We start from the raw sequence: 24465 nt of genomic DNA, 5'->3' as shown, positions 1-24465 counted from the left end.
CATTCTACAAAACAGACCTCAGGATCCTGGAGTACTTGTAGCATTGGAGTACCAAAGGCACCTTCAGTGTAAGGACATTTGAAATGAGGGGCTCACGTTAGTGATTAAGTTCAATTCCCATCTCTCAAAGCAGCAACACAGCTTTCCTTATTTGTATTTGGAGTTCTTAAAGGAAAATGTCAGGGTGCTTCAGGAAAAAAGGGGAAATAGTTTTGGTTTTGGTTTCCTGTGGTGGTCATGGATTTTTGTGAGCACAGTCTGAAGGTCCTGGTTTAGAATCTGAGTTTGTTTTTCATTATGTTCTGCATAAAAGCTGGGGGGAAAAAACATATAATCCATTGACCAGAATGTTTACAAGGCAGTGAACACACAATAAAAATGCAGGGGAAAGAAAAGAAAAGAAAAAAAAGCTGTGGAATTTGAGTCTAGAAGAGGGACAGTCTGGTGGGGCTTGCACTTGTTTTTAAAGGAGGAAAAAGAAATGTAGATGTTTTCTTAGAGCAGCGTCTGATTGGCAGACCCTGATCTGAATTCCTCCCGGGGATGACTCCAGCCATTTTCCTACCTTTTCCCAGGAGGAGCCAGGGAACAGTTATCTGAGCAGGGATAGATGCCGGAGCAGCCAAATGCAGCCACGGTGCACCTGCCAGGGGCAGCCACAGCAGCCCAGTTCTGCTGGTGAGGAGCACAAGCCACTTCAGCCATAGCCTGGGCAAGAGAGAAGAACTCTCAGCACAGGGAGTTTGGAGGTTCATTTACACTGTGGAGAGCACTGGAGGGGATGTTCCAAGACCCAGTTTTAGCTTTTGTGGGGGCTAAACTTCATCCACCCAGACAAGTACATGAAACAAAACAACAAAAAAACCCCAACACACAAACCCCCAAAACCCAAACAGAAAAACCGACGCTATTTAGTTACTGCCCGAGATACAAAAATGAAGTGAGATTATAAACAAATGAAATATGTTGGTGTAGGTCACTAACATAGACTATAAACGTCTGCATGGAAGAACGGAAACTGTACAAAAAGGCAACATGCCTGGTTTTTTGTTATATAGCATTGCAGGGTTCTTGTAAGGATACTTGAATGCTGAAACAGCCTGGGAACTTGGCTTCCCTTGCGGCAGATTGATGTTCTTTGGACGGGTTTTCAGCCATGGAGTGATTTTGTCCTGATGTTCTGTGTGTGGTGGAGAGATGTGTCAGGAGGGGGGAGGGCTACAAAAAGATACTTGGAATGAAAATGAGCTTGAGGGAAGGAAAAAGAACAACTTTGCAGTGAGGCAGGGAGTAGTAATACTAGAATGCATAATGGACAGCTAAAGATGGTTTTTTTTGTCTCAAGACTCTCACTGGATCTCTGGTATGGTCATATAGCCCCTTGTGCCCACTCAAAAATGCTTAGAAGATATTCATGGTTTTAGATATGGACTGATGTTACTCCTCAATAATTTATTATGCTAGATATACCTGGTATCTGTAATACAACGCTGGAATGTTCTTACATGTTCTGGTTTATATCTACAAGCAAAACTTAGATGTGAATACTTATTGCGCTGTCTGGAAAGTCATATTAAAAATAATTTCCTTTCTATTGCTTCATACATGAAGCCTGCACTGTACACTGATGCTTAATATAAAAATCTAACTCCATTATCTGTTTTTCATGACAATGTTAAAACTTACTTTTGCACTTCTGCTCCTGGTTGTTGGGCATGGAAACGGTGAGAAATAAAAAAAAAAAAAATTATTCTCCTGAGAAGACCACCTCACTGTTCTAAAAAGTAATTCTCTCAGTGTTTGATCCAAGCCATTCCATGACTTCCCAAGACATTTCAGATTTCCCATTTGGCAGCTCTGGCTTCTTGTCAGGATTTCTCACACAGGAAAATGGAAGTTACATCTAATTGTATCTCCTCCTTCCTTCCAGAAGTTGCTCTCCCGAAGGGCAAAGGCACTGGAGAAATCCAGGGAGGACTCTTGCTCCCTTGTAGCATGTGTTTTAGTTCAAAGCAGCATCAGCTTTACTGCTGCTCTGCAGTGAGAAGAATGCTTGGGTAGCGCTGCAAAGAAAGACGCGATGCAGAACAAGCTGATTTAAAAGTGGCTTGCAGTTAAAAGGGAAAATCAAATGAGGGAATCAGAGAAGGTCAAACATTCTTCACATCCCCAAGCTGATCAAGCTCTAGTGTTTATTAGATTTATCACAGTGTCCCTCAATCTGTCAGTGTCTCTATCACAGTGTCCCTCAATCTGTAGTAATACCCTATCAAAAAGATCTCCCCAATCCTCCCCACAACAAAAAAGCCTCAACCAAACAAACCAAAACAGAAAACTGAGCTAAGAAAAGAAGAGAAAGGTTCAGATACTGACTTTGCTACAAAGTAGTGCTTTTCATGCTCCTTAAGTCAGCAGTTTCTTTAATAATTTTGTCTGGTTTATTTTTTCTTATTTATTTTAATTTTCTTAAAACTTTGTGAATGAGATTTAAGCCAAGAAACAAAAACATCCATGTACACAAAATTCTTTCATGATTGGACTAACCCCTGCATTGAGTAATGCATGCATACAACAATAATAATAGGGATATTTGTAATTTGAGGGGCAAGGTAAGCACACACTCTTATACCTAGATTCGGTGCAGAGAGGACAGCAGTGAAGTCTCCCAAGAGTAGGAGGAAAGGCTGGGAAAAGAAATACAAATGGATACAGCAGGAAATCATATCTGTGGTTGCCTCCTGTAGGATGTGTATTGACCTAGTAAATGGAGATGTCTGCAAAGAAGCTATAAATATGCTTGTGCTAATATTATTAAAGCTTTCAGGCGGTTCAGTTTCATCCATATGGCTTTCCAGGGAGATGCTAAAGATGTGGCCCCTGGCCACAGCTTGTCTGAGCAGCACATGCCTACCTGCACTGTAATTGCTTAATAAGATGTAGGGGTTTTCCCTGGATGGATTGTGAAATATATGGAGCTGCCTAAATAGGTGCTCAGTGAGATTTTTAGATCTTCCTAATTCAGTTGAAATCCTTATGAGCAAGACATTTGAATGTTATTGAAGATCAGAGAGAGCTCAGTGCTTTAAAAGTTGTGAAAAGGCCATTCCTTGCCCTCTTAACCTTACTTTATGTCTTAAAGGAAAATAAAAATGCTTTCAGCATTGTTGCTGTCCAGTAGGGGCTTAACAGCACTGGGCTTGCTTGAACATACCAGTGTTGCTGGTTAAGGGAAGAAAAAAATGGAGAGGGAAGAAGAGAAGATAGGAAGTGACTGGCTGATTAATATACTAAACTAATGCAAATACCAGGAGTAAGAAAGCCACTTAAAAGCAGGTGATTATCCCTTGCCAATCCCTAAGATCTAACCTCACTAGGCTGCTGTTCAGATGATACCCCAAAGCAATTCCTGGCAGGGATCTGTCCCTTGTTCCAGTACAGAGAGCAGTGGGATGAAAGGGATGTGGTTAACCAAAGCTGAGACTTTGCTATCTCACCATCTTCTAGAGCTATCTGGCAGTTGCCCGTAGAGCACACATTGGGATTTCTCCCTGAATTGGTCCCACCTGCTGGAAGGCTGCTCTCCTTGCCCCTGCACAGATGGCCCCAGCCTGCCACAGAGACTTGCTGCCCTCCTCTTCGGAGGCTTAATCCTTGTATGGGTTCAGGGGACAAGCGAAGGAGTGTTGTTTTCTCATGAAACCAGCCATTGCAAGCTGTAGCTTTGTATGCCAGGAAGGTCCGTACTGTTACCTCCTCTTATGGAAGAGATGGAGCAGGACTCCAGAGCACCAGAGTCCCATGAGCTCTCAGGGACCTTTTATCTGTTGGGACAGACAAAGACCTGCCTGCACTCCCCCTCTGCTTCATATCTTCAGGCACTTTGAAGCATCAGGCCAATGCATTCCCTTAAACCCCACTAGGTTGAGGAGAAAAGAAGTGACAAATAGAGGTGTGGTGGCAGTGCTACTGGAAGACTGTGAGACAGTATGAGAGAATGGAAAGATTTCCCTTCTTTTTAAAATAAAATCTTTATCTGTGCTCATACACATGGATAATAGTGAAAATCTGTATTTATCTGTTTATTTTTCAGGTTATGGTTTTGTAGATTTTGACAGTCCTGCAGCAGCACAGAAAGCAGTAGCATCTCTCAAAGCAAATGGTGTGCAGGCGCAGATGGCAAAGGTAAGAAGAACCGTGTTATTGCAGGATTATTTCAGCTGTTGGGTTAAATTTCCAAGGATTTGTTTTGCTCCTGTTTTTCTTAAGGTTTTGGATTGCTTATTCCAAAGATTTTTTCATCCTTTGGCTCCAGCGCCTTGTTCATCCCATGGTTTGTCTGTGTTCTTGAGAGCTGTCTCACATAATGGGCTCTGATCCGATTCTCTCTCTGCCCCTCCCTGTGGAGAGGGTTGTAAGACAGAGCACTGGAGTGGAAGAGCATTGGAAATGCTTTTTGCTAACTGCTGGGTGATAGTTGCCTTTTCTTCACTTTACAGTTGCCTTCATTTGGTTCCTTTACTTTGGAAAAGTTAACTCTTATCTGACATGGCTGGTAGGCTTCTCTGAAGGAATGATTGACTGAGCATAAGGAAAATCTTGTTGATCTGCCTAGGTTTGGCTTCTCCTGTTTGTTGAGGTTTTTTTTTTGTTTTGAGGACATAAATGGAAGTGTAGCAGGTTGCTGAAAGAATAATTGCTAAAGGTTGTCTGGAGGTGACTGGCATCTGTTCAGAGAGGCTGTAGGAGCCATAGCAAGCACAGTGAGCTTAGTCACTCTTGGAATTGTCTTTTGTCCCCAGGCAAACAGGCTGATGGGGAGACAGGGGTTATAGTAATGACCATCGTGTGGTCCAGCTGTTCCCTTTCTGAAGGTGGAATAATGTGTCTTTGGGCTCTAGACTGTGTCAGCCAGCAAAAATAGCTGTTGTTTTGTGCTTTAAAAATGCCTTACCTGAGGATCACAAAAAGCATTTGATATTGCCTGATTTAGTCTCTGTAGAAATGATGCTGTCCTAGAATCTAAAACAGTGAAAGCAAACAGGTAATTACAAAAATAGAGGGAAATCAACTAATAAACAACCATCAGATTTGAAGATTTCCACTTAAAGGAATGCTGGTGGTTTAAACCTTTGTTTTTCAATGATGTCTTAGTGAAAAGCATAGTTTTGTTTTGGTTTGTGTTGGTTTGTTTTTTTATTTATTTTACAGAGAAAAATCATTGCTGGTAAGTGAGGTTCTTTTGCCTTGTACTGAATTACACTCACTGTGCCTGAAAGAAACTGGATGACATCCATGTATTTCTGTTTAAGAGTGCCCCACAATGCAAGCTAGGCTGTTTTATTGGCTCTTAGTTTTTATTGACACATGGTGATAAAAAATATTTGCTTCAAATGGGTAAAAGATGGCAAGCTGAAGAATGTGAGCTTCTGCTATGGACTGTGATATTTTATTTCTCAGATATACGGCATCTCCTTGTTAAAATATAGGCAATTTGATGCATTAGTCAAGCTGTGGAAAAGAAACCAAAGACAGGAGATATGTTTTGTCCTAATGATTGATATCAAATAGTCATTTGTAGAGAGGAGTAAATCTATATAAATCTATAAAAAATCTAAATCCATATAAAACTGTGCAGTTATAGATTTAAAATTATAGATTTAAAGATAGAATTGAAAGATAAATCTATGCTTGGGGTTGTCATGATTCAGAACAATGAACAATGGCAGTGCCTGTGTTCATGGAAATACAAAAAAAGGAAGGTGACTTAAAACACTGTGGTTTGGATTGTCCCATATTTAGGGACTAAAAGCAAAGCCTGATGTTTTCATAGTGGGAAGGGCTATACCAACCCTTGGTTGGTTTGTTTTCTGGGGAATCTGTGGCAGGAGTAGTTTTTTGCCCTGCGAGATTTTGAGGCGGCTGGTGTGTACACATTTGTTTGCATAAGACTGACTGTATTTTTATTATTTAGCCATGGTGCCTGGAATCTCAGATAGATTCTTTTTAGTGTGTTTGATAGCTCAAGATAAATATACAACTGACTTTTCTTATCTCTGAAAAAATCTAAGTATTTAGAAAAATGGGGTTTCAAAGGAAATTGAGATGACTCCACACAAAGTACCTCACATTGCTGAGAAGGCAGGAGCCTGGGAAAGCAAATCTATCTGGAGAAACAAGTTAGTTCTTGCATATGTTGGAAGCCAAGTTGCGTAACAGGACTGAAAGACAGTGTTACCTGCCAGTGTCTGATTTACCAGTGAGGGCTCAGAAGAGGTTTGAGGAAAGGGGCAGAACAGTAATTTAGCCTGCATTTCAGGAAGTTTATTTGGAGCAGTTTTATTTCAAGAGCTGCTTTAATTAGAGGTGAATGGTGGCTCTCAAATGAAATCAGAATAGAAGGAGTTAAGTCTGAAGAAATTCTCTAAACCTTTTGTGTGCCATCCTTTCATAGTGTCAATGTCCTCTGTCTTTTACTCTGCATTGCAAAGCAGTGAGACTGCCCCGTGTATAGGCCAGAGAGAAGACAGACTGTAACCTGTGTTCAGCAAATGTCAATAATCTCAGTCCAGCTGTGGATGCTTTTGAATAAAGGTGAAAGAGGCATTGGCCAACTTTTGCTATGTGCTGGCCTTCTTCGGTAGTGAGAGAAAGTATGCTGAAGTGTCGGTATTGTCTGTGATGTTTTTCTGGAGAGAAATCTTGCTCGGAAAGAGTGGTTCTTTCTCAGTTTTAACACAATATAATTTTTCTCATAGAAATCCAGGAATCTTCTTTGAAAAACAAAAAGCAGAACTGAACCCCCACCCATGTTGGCTAGCAGAAGTATCTTGTGGAGACTTGAGTAAAATATACTCATTTTATCAATGCTAAAATACAGCCGCCTCCCTCTTTTTTAATAGCATTTGGATACCATTTTGGCTGATTTTGTTTCAGAGTGCTGCCTCTGGAAGAAGGTTAAACTCTGGTGGATTGATGCTCCAAGTCCCATCAGTGTTGGAAAACTTGTTCTGTCGAGACTAATACACCCCATAAACCCACAAAGGGAAAAAAACCCCAACCGTTAAACATGTCTGAATCTCTGTGTTCTGGTTTGAAGCAGGCAGAAGAGGATTTGGTGGAGGGAGAGGAAGAGCAGAGGCAGTGCCTGCAGAGGTGTGGCTGCAGAGGTAGTGGTGGCAGCTGAGGAGATGAGGTCTCATGGGCCCATGGGCAGCTGCCCACTTGGTAGGACAGGGACCCACACAACCTCCCACCCACAGGAAAATTGTGTGAGGCTCTTGTACACTCGTGTGTCCTCACCTGGCTTCTTTAGCATTTCTCTCTCATAGGTACACGAAGCAGGAGTTTTTACTATTGCCACTGTCCTGTGTCCAATAAAGTTCATCTAAGTTGTCCATCTTTTTCAAAAGTGCTTATTAAGAATTTAATTTATTGAGAAGAATTAACGCTATGGAGCTGCTGAGGGATGTTTTCCTAGCTGGCCTGGCTTATTTTGCTGTGTGCTTTTTGCTTGCCTTTGGACATGCAGATTCATTTGTATGTATGTGGTGCCTGCTTGTTCAGGCTCATAGAGGCCAGGTGTTTTTTGGGCTTGTCTTCCTACTAAAAATGGCACAACTGATATGCCTCTGGATGATCTCACAGGAATTATTGATTTGGTTGTCTCTTTATGCTAGGGACTACAGAAACATGACAGAAAAAATATTGCTTATGTACATGATTTATATATCAGTTTAGGTTTTTCCAGATGCTCCTTTCCTGCATTTCCTAGAAAAATATCATAGACGGAATATGGAAAATTAATAAGGAGAATCTTAGTTATATGGGAGTTGGCTCAGACAAGTAGGCAAGGAATACTAGTACACATGAAAAATGTATCAGTGTTCTAATAAAATCTGTAGCCACATCTATTCTTGGGATTTGCAATAGTCCTTCATCCAGAATTACACATTCATGAGGACACTTCTTAATCTACTTTATATGTAAGTTTTAATGATGCCAAGGAGTCTAAATCACCTGAAAAGTCAATAGAAGTCTGCTGTTTAAATAAATTTGAGCATCTGAGCTTGTGTCAGCCTGCAGTTGAACTGTGCAATCAGTTTATACCTTCACAGACTTTTGGGGTCCTCTCTACCATTTTTTATTTCCAGTTCTAATCTGCTGTAAGATTGCATAATGTGGAAGTTCAGGCGAAGGTGGGTTCTAGCAGAGTATCTAAGAGCTTCTTTAATACCTAGCAGCCCGTCAAGAGTGTTGAAACAAATACATTCACAAAGGAAGTGTTTTCAATCCTGCTTTTATAAGGATTAAAAATGTATTTGATGATGTGTGTCTTCTCTGGGTTTTCGTTTTGTACCTATAATGCATTTAGACATCCTCAAGACCCGCGTGAAAAATGCGGACGTTGAAGGAATATTTAATTAGCGCTGGCTAAGTCCAAGGAGCCATTTCTTCTGCTACTACTACTCTGCTGCAGTAATTGCTGTCTAGAGAGTACACTGCAGGAACTGGTTCTGAAAAAGGGCTGTGCCAGTAGGCTCTGATGTGTTTTCCTCCACAAGAGAATTGCAGAAAGTAATTTTGCTTCTTGTGTGATATTTTCCTCATCTCTCCATCATGCAGAAGCTTAAATGAAGGGAGTAATCACCATCTAGGTGAAAGATAAAAGGGAGCTGTTTCCCACAGAACAGAGCCAAGCACAAGAGCTTCTAAAGAGGAACAGAGAGCTGGTTCCTGTATAGTTAAATAGATTTTCTCCAAGGACCAAGGAAAAGGAAATCCCACAGAAGAATCTTATTTATTTTCCAGACTTTTGCGTAGGTTTTAAGCATTGCTCTGGTATGAGTCAGCTGACCAAATAAGTTCATTCTGTCTGCTTAGTTTTCAGCTTCATTTTCTTTTCTTTTTAAATAACTTCCCTTTTTTTCTCTGTCAGACACCAATACTCTAAAGGGCTGATCCTTAAAATAGAAAAACTCTGGTGAAAACCCTTCTTTCCAATATTTTTTTAATCTAGATTTTTAATGAAAAGTTCTGTTTGTTTTTGCAGTTTAAAAATTCATGAAAATAATAAGAATGCTATCCTTACAAAATACGAAATATGGCCTATACACGATACACTGGTTTCATAACTCATGATTGAAATGTATGCAAATTTTAGCTAACGAAACTTCAGAATACTGGTTGGTTGAGTTTTTTGATAATATTTGTGGTTAACGGACTGAGCTAAACTTCCTTTTGAAATCAAAATGATATTCTAGGAGTTTTAGAGCTCAATATTGAAATTGTCAGGCTTTGTTTTACTCCTGTGCTTTAATTATCAGATCTCCCATCCCCAGCGAACTGTTCCATGAAGTCAAATATTTGTGTCGGCGATTTATAAAACACTGTTTTCGTTTGCTGCTAGAACAGGGGCTGGCGCCTCTGGAAACCTCGCCATGCTCAGTAGTGTAGGAGAAGCTGAGACCATGGCTGTGCTGGCCACCTTCCACGTCATTTCTGAATGAATTGCACAGCCAGGCGTGGGCTGCTGCTGCTGCAACAGTCATCAGAGATGTTTGGCGCACACGGCTCGTGTATGTGTGTGGAGCACTCTCCAGTGAGCTCTCCTCTTATCTTCCTAAAATGTGCCCTGTCTCTCCCTGTGCTTTTTCACAGCACATGCTGGCTGACCAATACTGAGCTGAGTTGGTAACAATCCTGATGACAATGAAAAGTCATAGCTGGAAGGAAATGAGAGGTAGTTCAGTTTAGATATGGAAATTACACATGCAAGTGTCTCTCTCCTTTGATTTCTTTGACCAAGTCTACTGTATCAAAGGCATCCTGCAGAAGCACTAACCAGAAGTTCCAGATTTCATGTACTGCTACTTATCAAAGTCATGCTGTCCTCATCCTCTATTGCCTGCTTACCTGTGTTTTGCATAAACTTATCTTTTGCTCTTGGAATGGGGAATCATAGTTTCCCAGAGGGAGCTGGCTCTTAAGTGCAGGTTTTGTAAATATAGGATATTTTTCCATTCCTTAAAGGAAAATAATTGACAAAGCAAGAGCATTGACAGATTAAATTATTTGTTTGTATTAGGTTGTATCTCAAAATTTCTTAGGAAGATGTGCCTTTCAAAACCTGGAAATTTTTTTTGTGGGTTTGTTTTTTTGTTTTGTTTTGGTTTTTTTTTCCCAGATGAAACACTGTCTAAATTCAGGATTCAAATCACAGATGTGCTAGCAAAGTGCTAACTTTAAATTTCAGAAGATCTGCAGTAGCAGACGACAGTGTCCTATGAGCGTCCTAGACAATCAAGACTAAAGCAGTGAGCAGCTTTGCACTAACAGTGATGGATTAGGGTGATATCAAAGATATATGACATCAGTGGAAGCACTTCCTAGTCTTATCTAGCCTTGAAAATTTTATGCTTCTACCTGAGAACTGTATGGTAGCCAATCTGAAATGATCTTATGATCCTTTTCCTGCTTTTAGATGTGCATTCACAAGCCCATATAGAATGCATTAGCTTGAGCAATTCTTGAAAGAACATCAAGTAATCCTGGGGGTATTAAAATCCAGCAATCCTTTCACACTAGCATGTGTTGCTCCTAAAAACATGTAGATCAGCATGAAGGAGGGTATGCACATCGACAGCATTTGAACCACACCTGCCAAATTTATAAACAAAAATTTCTTTGGGGGTTTTCAAAAGTGCTTAACTTGACATAATTCTACTCTCTGAAAGTGAATGGAACTTTACTGTTGGCTAATTGAGAGGAATTAGGTCAGTACTATGTTCTTTTGTTCCCAAAAATTGTAGCTCAGCATCTTTCTTAACCGCTAAGTTAGCTTAGAAAATCTTAAAGCACACACAATCATGTTTATTCTCTAGCTATCACCTCAGATAGACCTGGCCATGGTATTTTCCTTCCCTTTTCAAGTGCTGCTTTAGTTTCTAGATTTACTTGATTTTTTTTTCATACTGTAACTTCATCTAACATTAAAACATTCTTCTGCCTTTGAAAATTAAAATACAAGCAATCAGTAAATATATCCACCTCCACGCTATTAATGCCTTGCACCACAGAACAGATGCTGAAACTGAAAAATGTAGCCAGCTTTTAGGCTGAAGAATAGTGGAATTACTGGGTTCTTTTCGGGTTATGAACTTCAGCCAAACAAGAGTTGGCCTTTTTTCATAAATACACATTGTTCTTGACTTTCCTCTGACTTGGAACACATTTGAATTGGTAATAATACAGCTGAAATCCACAGAGCTTTGGCAATCTAAGCTGGGGAGAAGAATGGGGCTCTCTATCTATGGCACTCACATAGCTATACATCTTGGAAGCTCTGACACACTCTTTGCAAACCCTTTATGTTTGCAGAACAGGAAATCTGAGTCCTGCAAATGAGTTAAACACTGGAGTCAGATTAATTCTTTTTTGCCTCCATACTCAGGAAACTCCAAACGCCCCACGGAGAAGTTATCCAACCACAACTATGCAGCTTGGGAATCTGCAGCTCAGACTGAGCAAAACTATGTTCTAAATTCAGTAAGCACAGCTTTACTCACCAGGAAAAACCCAGCACACTCTGAAATGATCAGAAAACTGTGGTTTTAGAAAATATTACTGTGGTAGAAAATGGACGTAGCCTTTCTTTCAGTGACATATCATTTAATTATGTTCTTCTGTAGATCAGCCTGAGGACAATGCTTTTGTAAGGTGAGAAACAAAAATTCATTGTATCTAGCATGATGATTCATATGACCACCAGCAGGAGGATATGTGCATGCTTTTTGGGGTCCCACTTAGTCTGGACTGAGACAGAGCTTCATAAAAGCAATGCAATTTGTGTGAAAACTGAGCCACTTTCAGATTATTTGGTTTGATTTGGAAAGCAGGTGTGCAAACTTCAGTAGCATTTCTTCTGAGCTGATGTGAGTGCCTGTATAACAGCTCATCAGCCTGGAAACACACAGGTGCACACTCTACTGGTAAACACAAATCTACCAGCAGTATGCATAGATATTCCCTGTGCACCTCTGCATCCCCCTCTGAATATCTAAATGTTACTATATCAGTGAATACTCTGCTTGTTATTTCTTTATTAATGACTGTCTCCCATTCAACCGACATGTCTGAGTGGTTTTCTGCAATCTAAATAAATTTAGGTTTAGATGCAGTTTTGTTCACTAATGAATGATATTTTTTGTCGCTATAAAAGGAAACTCTGTTTTTCCTTTGTACAAAAATATGAAATTAGGCTGTCCTCATGCTACATGCAACATACTGAGTCATGATGGCAGCTCATCGAATTTTTAGTCCTTTCCCTGTATATATTTGTGTTCAGAAAGGGAGATTTTGATGACATGAACAGTTGAATTCTATTTGTAGTCATGATAAATTAGCTTTGATGTGATCAAAATAAATGTAAGTGATACAAGAATGTAAAACTGGCCATGTCAGACCAGAATAAAGTTCCTTCTGATATCAGATTCTGCTTCTGATAATGCACCAGAGTGCGTGCCAACAGAGGAGTACAAGAACCAGACAAGCATCTGAGGATACTTCCCCAGAGTAGTCTCTTAGCCTCTAGCAATTTGCAATTTGGGATTTCTTCAGTGTACTAGTTTGAAAACAAACCAGTGGGAGGCACTAAGTCAGAATAACAATTTAATGGAAATTAAAGAAAAGGGGAAAAAAAAGGTAAAAGAAAACACTGTCAAACTGACAGAGTCAAGGTACAACCTGACACCCTGTTAGGCAGGGTGGTGGTAGCAGTCTGGTAGAATGGTGGCTGCAGTCCTCTGAAGCAGTGATCCTGTAGTAAAACAGTCTGCTCTTCCTCAGGAAGTCCAATGGTGGCTGTGTAGCTCCTGTCCTCTGGAAATCCAGTGGGAAGCCGGTGTCTCTGGTGTTCAGCCTCAGCTTATATTCACAATGGGATGCTTGGTTCCTCCCTCTGGGCGGAGCATCTCACAATGGGGTAACGAGTCATGAGGCCAAGTGTTGATTAGGCTCATTAACAGGAGATAGTCCGGAGGGAGTTATCTCTGAGTCAGGCGGCAGGACAATGATGGGCAATTAACAGAAAGATAGTCTGGGGGGAGGAGGCAAGGAAACACTGCCCCACCTGGTTTCAACGGCTCCTGAGGATGGTAATAGAATACACTGCAACCCAGGACATTATCCACCCCTTATTCTATTACCATCTACATTATCCCAAACCAATACCTTCTTAAACTCTAAAACACACATACATATATATATATATATATATATATATATATATATATATATATATATACACACACAGTGAAACCTACACACCGTTCTCACCTAAGATTAGGTCTCCTTGTGGTACACAACGGGTTTCCCCATCTTTCTGCATTACCCACCAAGTGCAACCAGGTCCTTGAGCAAAGACAATCCCACGGATGGGTTTGTCTTTGCCTGAGGTGAGATTAATCCAAACAGTCTTTCCTAAAATACCTCTCAGGTGTACCACAGGGACTCTATCTCCATCCACTGTGTGCAAGGGTTCAGACTCGGCAGGACCAGCTCGATTGATGGACCCTCGGGTATTGACTATCCAGGTGGCCTTTGCTAAGTTCACTTCCCAATTTTTGAAGGTCCCCCCACCAAGTGCCTTTAGGGTAGTTTTAAGTAGTCCATTGCAGCGTTCAACTTTTCCAGCAGCTGGTGCATGATAAGGAATATGATATATCCATTCGATACCGTGTTCTCTGGCCCAGGTGTTGATGAGGCTATTCTTAAAATGAGTCCCGTTGTCTGATTCGATCCTATCAGGGGTGCCATGTCTCCACAGGACTTGCTTTTCCAGGCCCAGGATAGTGTTCCGGGCTGTAGCATGAGGCACAGGGTAGGTCTCCAGCCATCCAGTGGTTGCTTCAACCATGGTCAACATGTAGTGCTTGCCTTGGCGGGTTTGGGGAAGGGTGATGTAGTCAACTTGCCAGGCTTCACCATACCTGTACTTTGACCATCGTCCACCATACCACAGAGGCTTCACCCGCTTGGCCTGTTTAATTGCAGCACAGGTCTCACAACTGTGGATGACCTGGGAGATGCTGTCCATGGAAAGGTCCACCCCTCGGTCACGGGCCCATCGGTATGTTGCATCTCTCCCCTGATGACCAGAGGCATCATGGGCCCAACGAGCTAGGAATAATTCTCCCTTGTGCTGCCAGTCCAGATCCACCTGTGATACTTTCACCTTGGCAGCTCGGTCCACCTGCTCGTTGTTGCGATGCTCTTCATTAGCCCGACTCTTGGGTACGTGCGCATCCACGTGTCGAACCTTCACGGTCAGCTTCTCTACTCGGGCGGCAATGTCCTGCCAAATCTCAGCGGCCCAGATGGGTTTCCCTCTGCGCTGCCAGTTGGCCTTTCTCCAGCGATCCAGCCATCCCCACAGAGCATTGGCTACCATCCATGAGTCGATGTAGAGATAGAGCCTCGGCCACTTCTCTCGTTCAGCAATATCCAAAGCCAGCTGGACGGCTTTAAGCTCTGCAACCTGACTCGATCCACCTTGTCCCTCGGTAGCTTGTGCAACTCGTCGTGTGGGGCTCCATACTGCAGCTTTCCACTTTCGATTAGCGCCTACAATTCGGCAGGAACCATCAGTGAAGAGGGCATAACGTCTTTCAGTCTCCGGTAGCTCATTATATGGTGGGGCTTCCTCAGCACGAGTCACTTGCTCTTCCTCTTCTTCAGAGGATAATCCAAAAGTCTCACCTTCAGGCCAGTTTGTTATAATTTCTAGAATCCCAGGGCGATTCGGGTTTCCAATACGGGCACGCTGTGTGATGAGGGCGATCCACTTGCTCCATGTGGTGTCGGTGGCATGATGCGTGGAAGGAACCTTTCCCTTGAACATCCAACCCAGCACCGGTAGTCGGGGTGCCAGAAGCAACTGTGCTTCAGTGCCAATTACCTCTGAGGCAGCCTGGACTCCTTCATAGGCTGCCAAGATTTCCTTCTCTGTGGGAGTGTAGTTGGCTTCAGACCCTCTGTAGCTTCGGCTCCAGAATCCCAGTGGTCGACCATGAGTCTCACCAGGCACCTTCTGCCAGAGGCTCCAGGACAGACCATTGTTCCCGGCTGCAGAGTAGAGCACATTCTTCACCTCTGGTCCTGTCCTGACTGGGCCAAGGGCTACCGCATGAGCGATTTCCTGCTTGATCTGGGCAAAGGCTTGCTGCTGTTCAGGGCCCCAGTGGAAATCATTCTTCTTGCGGGTAACCAGGTAGAGAGGGCTCATGATCTGGCTGTACTCGGGAATGTGCATCCTCCAGAAACCTATGGCACCTAGGAAAGCTTGTGTTTCCTTCTTGCTGGTCGGTGGAGACATCGCAGTGATCTTATTGATGACCTCGGTGGGAATCTGACGTCGTCCATCTTGCCACTTTACTCCCAGGAACTGGATCTCTTGGGCAGGTCCCTTGACTTTGCTCCTTTTGATGGCAAAGCCAGCTTCCAGGAGAATCTGGATGATTTTCTCTCCTTTCTCAAACACTTCCTTTGCTGTGTTTCCCCACACGATGATGTCATCGATGTATTGCAGATGTTCTGGAGCCTCACCCTTTTCCAATGCAGTCTGGATCAGTCCGTGGCAAATGGTGGGACTGTGCTTCCACCCCTGGGGCAGTCGGTTCCAGGTGTATTGCACACCCTTCCAGGTAAAAGCAAACTGGGGCCTGCATTCTGCTGCCAAAGGAATGGAGAAGAAGGCATTGGCAATGTCAATAGTGGCGTACCACTTCGCTGCTTTGGACTCCAGCTCGTACTGAAGTTCCAACATGTCCGGCACAGCGGCGCTCAATGGTGGCGTGACCTCATTCAGGCCACGGTAGTCCACCGTCAGCCTCCATTCTCCACTGGACTTACGCACTGGCCATATAGGGCTGTTGAAAGGTGAATGGGCCTTGCTGACCACCCCTTGGCTCTCCAGTTTGCGAATCATCTCATGGATGGGAACCACAGAGTCTCTGTCGGTGCGGTATTGCCGGCGGTGCACTGTTGCTGTGGCGATTGGCACCTGTTGTTCTGCAACTCTTAGCAGTCCCACAGCAGAGGGGTCATCTGAGAGGCCAGGCAACGTACTCAGTTGTCTGATATCTTCTGTCTCCACAGCAGCTATCCCAAAAGCCCAACGATGTCCTTTTGGGTCCTTGAAATATCCATTTCTGAGATAGTCTATGCCGAGAATGCACGGGGCCTCCGGGCCAGTCACAATGGGGTGTTTCTGCCACTCGTTCCCAGTTAAACTCACTTCAGCTTCCAGTACAGTCAGCTGCTGGGATCCTCCTGTCACCCCAGAAATAGAAATGGGTTCTGCTCCCACATACCTTGACGGCATCAAAGTACATTGAGCACCGGTGTCAACCAAAGCCGTGTATCTTTGTGGGTCAGATGTGCCAGGCCATCGGACCCACACAGTCCAAAAGACCCGATTCTCCCTTTCCTCTACCTGGCTAGAGGCAGGGCCCCTCTATTCCTGGTCATGTTGCATGTTGCTTCCTTCCGGTGAATACGTTCCTGAGGTCCCTTCAAGAGGATCGGTCATATTATCATTCCGGTACCGTCTGGAGTTCTGTGTGCGGGAGACCGGAGCAATGTTGACTCTAGATGCGCTTCTTGTGGTAGTTGTCCCTCTTTTTAGTTCACGTACCCGAGCTGCTAAGGAGGAGGTGGGTTTTCCATCCCACTTACTCATGTCTTCTCCATGTTCCTGAAGGAAAAACCAGAGATTACCTCGTGGGGTGTATCCTCTCTCCCTGGTTGGGGGTCGCCGGCTCCTAATGGCAGAGACTCTTGTTGGTTCTGGTGAGATCTGGTAAATCTCTTCCTTAAGTTCCTTTTTCAATTTCTGATGGCCTTCTTCAATCAAGCTCCGGACTTGCTCAGCCAAAAGACTTGTTTCCACGGATGAGACATGGGTGCGAAACGGGGCTGTGACGGTGTCCTCGTAAATCCTCAGTTTGTTCACCAAGACACCCACCCTGTCCTCGCCTTCCCTCCATTGCAGCGTTGCCAGGTAACGGGAGTATATCTCTGGTCCAAGGCGTGCGAACCTCAACCACATCTGTGACGTGCACTGGACACCATCTGGGCTCTTAGGAAATCTCTCATCTTCTGAGAAAATGATCTCCAGCACAGCCAATTCCCTCAGGCACCGGATACCTTGTTCCATTGTGCTCCATTTTCCTTGGTGCACCTGGAGGTCTTCTTTACAAAGGTACCTGTCCCTTACACTTGTAAGCAGTCGCCGCCAGAGGCTGAGGGTTTCTTGGGTTCTCCCAATCCCCTGGTCAATGACCACATCCCGGGACAGAGATCCCAGTTGCCTGGCCTCACTTCCGTCCAGAATGGTGTCATTGGCTGCAGCGTCCCAGATGCGGAGCAGCCAGGTCAGGATAGACTCGTTCGTCTGGCGGGTGAATTCCCTCCGCAGGTCTCGCAGCTCACCCAGGGATAGCGACCGAGTGATGATCTCTGGCTCTGCCTCTTCTGCTGGGTGCGAAGGTCCTGCTGCATCCTCGTCAGTCACTATGCAGACTGATTTGCTTTTTGATTTCTTCTTCTGCACGGGGGCAACTGCAATCGGTTTAGGCTGTTCTGGTTCAGTGATGGTTTGCATGGGGACGCTGACAGTGCTTTTGGTTCCTTTCTCCTCTGAGTCAGTCTGCGTAGACATGGACGCTGTTGTTTTACATTTGGTTCCTTTCTCCTCTGTGACAGTCTGTGTAGAGATGGACACTGTTGCTTTTTGTTTGGTTCCTTTCTCCTCTGTGTCAGTCTGCGTAGAGATGGATGCGGTTGCTTTGCTGTTGGTTCCTTTCTCCTCTGTGACGGTCTGCGTGGAAATGGATGCGGTTGCTTTGCTCTTGGTTCCTTTCTCCTCTATGACGGTCTGCGTGGAAATGGATGCGGTTGCTTTGCTCTTGGTTCCTTTCTCCTCTGTGACGGTCTGCGTGGAAATGGATGCGGTTGCTTTGCTCTTGGTTCCTTTCTCCTCTGTGACGGTCTGCGTGGAAATGGATGCGGTTGCTTTGCTCTTGGTTCCTTTCTCCTCTGTGACGGTCTGCGTGGAAATGGATGCGGTTGCTTTGCTCTTGGTTCCTTTCTCCTCTATGATGGTCTGCATGGAAATGGATGCGGTTGCTTTGCTCTTGGTTCCTTTCTCCTCTGTGACGGTCTGCGTGGAAATGGATGAGGTTGCTTTGCTCTTGGTTCCTTTCTCCTCTGTGACGGTCTGCGTGGAAATGGATGAGGTTGCTTTGCTCTTGGTTCCTTTCTCCTCTGTGACGGTCTGTGTAGACATGGTATTTGCTGCTTTGCTCCTTTTTACCTCCTCCTCAAGCAGACGTTGCACCACACTAAGTAGTGTTTTGTTTCTAAGCATGGTGTACACAATGCAGGCCATAGAGAAAAAAGAGAAGAGAACTGACAAGAAGATTATACCATCCTTAACATCCAGAGGGAACTCAATTTTTTCAAAAACTGCTGTGCCTGGCCTGAAAGGCTGGAAGAAACCACTCTCTACTCCTCCCACCAGGGGCTGGCTGTGATTGTTGAAGAGGTCCCAGACATAGGAGCCCAGACTAGGACAGCCAAACAAAATTGAGTATATATTCCGAATGGTATTCATCGCCTCGCAGGTTATTATGCTATAGACATAATAAACCAATAAAGCAATTCTCATACCATTCCCTGGTTTTAACAGGAGTAATACAACAGGCAGGTAGTTCCCCATGTGAGGAAAAATATAGAGAGCAAGATACAGTACCCATGCAGACCAGCTGAGCACCATGGTGAATAGATTTCTGTTTATACAAAATTGTAATTCTGACTTTTTCTCAGAGCAAGCCCCACATTGGGCGCCAAATTATGTACTAGTTTGAAAACAAACCAGTGGGAGGCACTAAGTCAGAATAACAATTTAATGGAAATTAAAGAAAAGGGGAAAAAAAAGGTAAAAGAAAACACTGTCAAACTGACAGAGTCAAGGTACAACCTGACACCCTGTTAGGCAGGGTGGTGGTAGCAGTCTGGTAGAATGGTGGCTGCAGTCCTCTGAAGCAGTGATCCTGTAGTAAAACAGTCTGCTCTTCCTCAGGAAGTCCAATGGTGGCTGTGTAGCTCCTGTCCTCTGGAAATCCAGTGGGAAGCCGGTGTCTCTGGTGTTCAGCCTCAGCTTATATCCACGATGGGATGCTTGGTTCCTCCCTCTGGGCGGAGCATCTCACAATGGGGTAACGAGTCATGAGGCCAAGTGTTGATTAGGCTCATTAACAGGAGATAGTCCGGAGGGAGTTATCTCTGAGTCAGGCGGCAGGACAATGATGGGCCATTAACAGAAAGATAGTCTGGGGGGAGGAGGCAAGGAAACACTGCCCCACCTGGTTTCAACGGCTCCTGAGGATGGTAATAGAATACGCTGCAACCCAGGACATTCAGCTTGTATTGAATAGTCATTTGTAGAACTGCCTCCCCACCCCCAAATAAACAATTTATGCTGCCTGTTTTGCATTTAAAATTTTGGCAGCACAACATCCAGCCATTAGAAATTCTTCAGTTTAACTTCATGTTCTCCAGAGATCCATCTCCTCTGCTTGCTCTAGACCTGCAATGTTGATTTCATTGATTGCTTGCTAATTCTTGCATCAGAAGAGACAGAAGGCTCTTGTTCCCTATGAATCTTTTTCATGGCACTTATGATTTTATAAAATGCAATCATAACTTCCCTTAATCCCTGTTCTGTTTCCAGTTTTAAGAAAGATGTGCCAGGATGTGCATGCATCAGTAAGGATGTGGTTCTTAGAAGCAAGGAGCAGTTGCTAAGTAATGAACGTGAAGCCTGTTAAAGTGGCTTTGTAATACAAGAGCAGAGCTGACAGGAAGCTTAGAGGGTCATTTTATATCAGTATGCTGGACATGAAGCGGGTATTGCTAATGCTGCGTCGTGCTGCAGCCTGGGAAATGGGAAAATGGACGCATAGGGGAAGGGTACATTTGCCTGGTATCAGGTACTTTGTAAGGCAGTCCTCATTTTGCACAAGGATAAATGCACATATTTGATTAAACCTAGGAAGATCAATTTTTTAAATAAGAACTGTCAGCTTTAGAAAAATGTACCCCAGAAATAATTGAAGTGTTAAAAAAAAAGTAACAGAACTATTCCTTTAAAGCAGCAAGAGAAGCACAACTCCAAGTACGAGGACATATGTTCAATGTGTCAAAAGGAAATATACCCAACTCCTTCCATCTGTTTATAAATAAGGCATTATAAATACCTGCCTTAAAGTCTTGGATGGTTTGGTCACAGCTTTCCTTAAATATTAAATATTCAAATTAGTATCTGTCTTATTGTTGTACAATACCTGAAACTGATGCCTCCAATGGATCAATATCTGGCCAATTCTGTCAGCAGGCTTGAGGACTTTATCTTTGCCAGGGGCTACTGAAGCACCCCTGTGCATTTTGTCTTGCACCCACTGCTTGGGCATGATGTAACCAGCAGTGCTGCAGCACGTGCCTTCATATCTAAACCAAGGAAGCTACTGCAGCAGATGTCATGCTGTGCAATGAATCCTTATTTAGGAGAGATGTGTATTCATATTCTGCTTTCTCTAGAGCTCATGGAAGAAAATTACCCTTTTATTAGTCATAGTTCAAAATGGAGGACACGTAGAAGAACCTAGGGGCCCTAAATTGCCAGTTCCTCTACTGTGTAGGCAGATGGAGTCTTTCTGTGACTCCCAAAGGTATGTACTGAGTATGTCTGGGAGGTTTACACCTACCAAAGATACCCTTTACACTGCATTAATGGAGGTGCAATGGTCATTTCCTCTACTGCGCCTCATAACTTTGCAGTCTCAAAAACCACGGAGATCAATGACAACTTTGATGAAAGCAGCTGTAAAGGCATTTTTGTAGTTGGAAAAGTTGGACCTCCCCCATGTGAACACACAGTTAGAATATAGATATGGTATTTGGTAGGAGGTATATTTTTCCCTTGTTAAAATGGTTACAACTTTGTTTATCTGGGTGCCAGTAAGTAACAAAGTGGGGTGTGTTCAATGATTACCACTTGTCAGTCATCTGCTATCTAGATATTCTTATCAAGATTCAAAAAGGAAAAGAGATAAGGAAGAAAGATGTTTGTTTCTATTTGAAAACTTTGGAGTTAGGATAATTAATGCTTGGTGCTAAAAAGCTTGGCTTTGAATTCCTCAGAACAAGTGGACATACCTTTCTCATGAGTTGAGACCGAAGTCTGTGTCTCAGACATCATTTCTTCATGCAGTTGGATAATTTTTGGTCTTTACCGGCTAGACAGGTAAAGAAAGAGAAGACACCCTGAAGAAAGGCTTCCCCATCTTCAAAGGTATCTTTGGCACTTTACTACCTCACTTAGTTGATAGATAATGCTGTTCCAGTGCAGTATCACAGTTCTGTCTGTCTATATATAGAAATACGGGGTTTTACTCTGTGCATGTCTAGTTGATAAGTGTCCAAGAAACTGTATTTATATCAAGGTATGCCCACATTCATAGATGATAATAGAAATGATCTTGAGAAAATTTTATAATATAATGAGATTCTCATGAGTAGCAAAAAGTATTACAGTGGTATTTTTGTAATATGTGCTGTTGGAGTATGGCTATTTGCTAGTAATACCTCTAAGGACTGAGAATAAAATACTATGTGGTTTTTTTAGGAATGTGCTGTAGAAATAGGAAGGAAATTGGAGGTAAATTAAATCCTGGTCATAATCAGCCAGTATTTTTCCATCTGTCAGCAAAAACTGGCAAAAAACTCCAAAACAACAACAAAATTGTAAACTCTGAGACGAGATTTAGTGATTTACTGTCTGCTTTAACCATGCCTATGGCTTGCAGTAGAGCTACACAGCCTCAGGGTTTCCCAGATATTTCCATAACTTATTTGTCCATTTTGCATAAAAGGTTATGATCCCACCATTTATCTAAACATTTCCTAGTCACCTACCCCAATTATAGCTTGTTATGGAAAGCGGGGGCTATCATTTATATGTCTGTGTTGCTTTATTACAGGGATGCAGCATAAAGCAGCATGTGGAGTCAGTGAAGTGAGGGCTTTTGTGGTATCTTAGCTCCTAAAAAATCTTTTCCCCTGCTTAAAAACCGTTCATCAGTGAAAGGTCACCACTCCTAATAGCATGACCTAATTCACTTCAGCCTGCTTTCCTGTTGCACAGCACATTTCACATGGTAAAATCGTGGGTTTGGTAAAGGAGCCCGAACTGATCCAAACCAGGTTGAAGTCTGGCTGTAATGGGGTTGCAGCAGTCTCGCTGCCTTGCCCTCTCTCCTGGGGCTGCTGAGCCTAAAGTGATGGAAATGCTTCCCTTTCAGAATAAAATTTCATTAGCTGAAATACGTAATTGCTCTCTTTTGTATGATCAATCTTCAGAGTCTTCTTGAACTCAAGCTTTCTGTGTTGAAAAGGCGTGTTGGATGCAGACTCTGCTTTGCTTTGCTTGAAGTTTAAATAAATAGTTTCATCTTGCATGATTACATTGTTGCACGCTATTTACTTCTCTCGAGAATATAAGTAATTTCCAGATTGGCTTACAGGGGTACCTCGAAGAGGCTCAACATTTTATGTCAGTGAGCAATTAGATTAGTTACAGGGGCACCTCTGTGCACTCCTCTAAGTGACTATTGTGCTGGCCCTCTTTGATCCCAAGACATCTGGGAAGCCTGGTGCAGACTTATCTGAAGGACATAGTCTGAAAAAGCAGCAACTTAGGCACTTTCCTCCTGGGAGCGTCGTCTAGTACTTTATCCTTTATACTGGGTTTTACTAAAGGTTTCTCAATTTCTTTGTTGAGAGGTCCTTTAAATGTGTAGTAGCTGAGACCTGAAACACGTTATACTGTGATGGAAACCTCCCACAAAACACAGCACTCTCAAGTCACCTGGTCTTAACGGTCCATGGGTCAGATCAGGCATTGAATGATACCTGTAAATACTATTTATTGCCTGTTTGCTGGTATTTCTTTGACAACCCATTGTGTTGGTCTTTCACTTAATATTTTCGAAGTTTTTAGTAGTGGTCTTTGCCTTCGCAAATGTTTTTCCTTCTGTAATGTCCGCCTTTGTTCCCATGTGAGTGGAGTCCTTTCACTTTAGTCTTTTCCGCTCTAGTCAATCCACACAAAGCATTGGGAAAGCAGAATGATACCACATTTGCATCCTTCATTTTGCTGCTGTGAATATAACATTTTTTTTTAGGGTGTTCCTCCACACCTGTCACCATTCTGTTGCAGTTTAGGATCTGAGCTGGGTGGATGTTGCGTTAGACAGACAAAGTCTCTCTTCTAGGATATTCACAGTTCTTCTTGGGATATTCCACTGACTGATAGTGTTTTTTCTATACTTTTTCTGTTTACAATCCATCTTTCTTAAGTCTGGTTGAGTGCAGCTGTATGCTATTTTTCAGAGAGTCTGCAGTGCTGTAATATGTATATTTTACTACCTTTTAATAAATTGATGAGCACTGCAGAGTTTGCATTAGAAACTTTTATTTTTAGCAAGTGCATAAACTACATTATTTTGCATGTTCTATTGTTAAATTTCATTTGCTCAATTAAATCTCTGAATGCCTTACCAGGTGTACATTCAAATGCGGATGTTATATTTTATAAGCACAAGTTTTAAAATTATGCCACAAGTGTTTGTAAACATTCACAGCAAAAGATCTGTTCTTCAGCTTGTCTTTAGTGAGTACATCAACTGGTTGGCTGTTTAACACCATAAATGTGACAGCTCAAGTATCTTGAGTTGTGCTAGGAGAGACTTAGTGTCCTAGAGCTTCATTTCTAGCTGTGTATAATTCCAAAAATATGGTAAGCTAAACAGGAGATACCGAAAGTAAGTTATATTTATGTGTTTCTAAACTTTAAATGCTTTCTGAAATGCTGCATTTCACAAAGAAAAGTGGATGTGAGGAAATAGCAGTAAGAGGGTACATGGGTTTCTAACATATTAAGTCTTGGAATTTTTTGCCCTAAGGGAACATTTGCTTCAATTATGATAAAAACTCGCATTTTAAGAAATGAGGATTAGGTTCCATGAAGTTGGCAGGTTTTTATTACCTTTAAGATTACTTTTTTTTTTTAAAAAAAAAAGCAGCCACCACAAACTCTCTATTATCTATGCAGATACTTCACTGCTAAAAGGTTTAACATGAAGACAGAATGGTGAGAAATATAGGCCTAAGTTATAGAGCTGTAAGCAGCAAATGAGTATTTTACTAGTTTTCCTTTCACGTTTTTGGTTGTTTGTGTTGTGGTCTTTTTTTTTTTTTTTTTTTTTTTTTTTTTTTTTTTTTGTCAGAATTACTGTTCTCATAAATATTATGTGGAGCAAAACCTTGAGATGTACAAAATGTTTGCTA

At 42.6% G+C, this 24465-nt stretch overlaps 1 protein-coding gene across 3 annotated transcripts in view; it reads left to right on the top strand.

Annotated features, from left to right (window-relative positions):
- The window catches only part of RBMS3 (RNA binding motif single stranded interacting protein 3), a 709804-nt gene that overhangs the window by 445174 nt on the left and 240165 nt on the right, over positions 1-24465 (top strand). For all 3 annotated transcript variants that reach the window (XM_048301460.1, XM_048301476.1, XM_048301468.1), the window contains one exon: positions 4091-4182. In XM_048301460.1, coding sequence (XP_048157417.1) covers positions 4091-4182 — 92 coding nt within the window. The remainder of the gene's footprint in view (positions 1-4090; positions 4183-24465) is intronic.

This window comes from Corvus hawaiiensis, chromosome 1, assembly GCF_020740725.1.
Source record: "Corvus hawaiiensis isolate bCorHaw1 chromosome 1, bCorHaw1.pri.cur, whole genome shotgun sequence".
NCBI lineage: Eukaryota > Metazoa > Chordata > Aves > Passeriformes > Corvidae > Corvus > Corvus hawaiiensis.
Note: the sequence above shows the minus strand (reverse complement) of the source record. Positions and strands in the feature narration are given on the sequence as shown.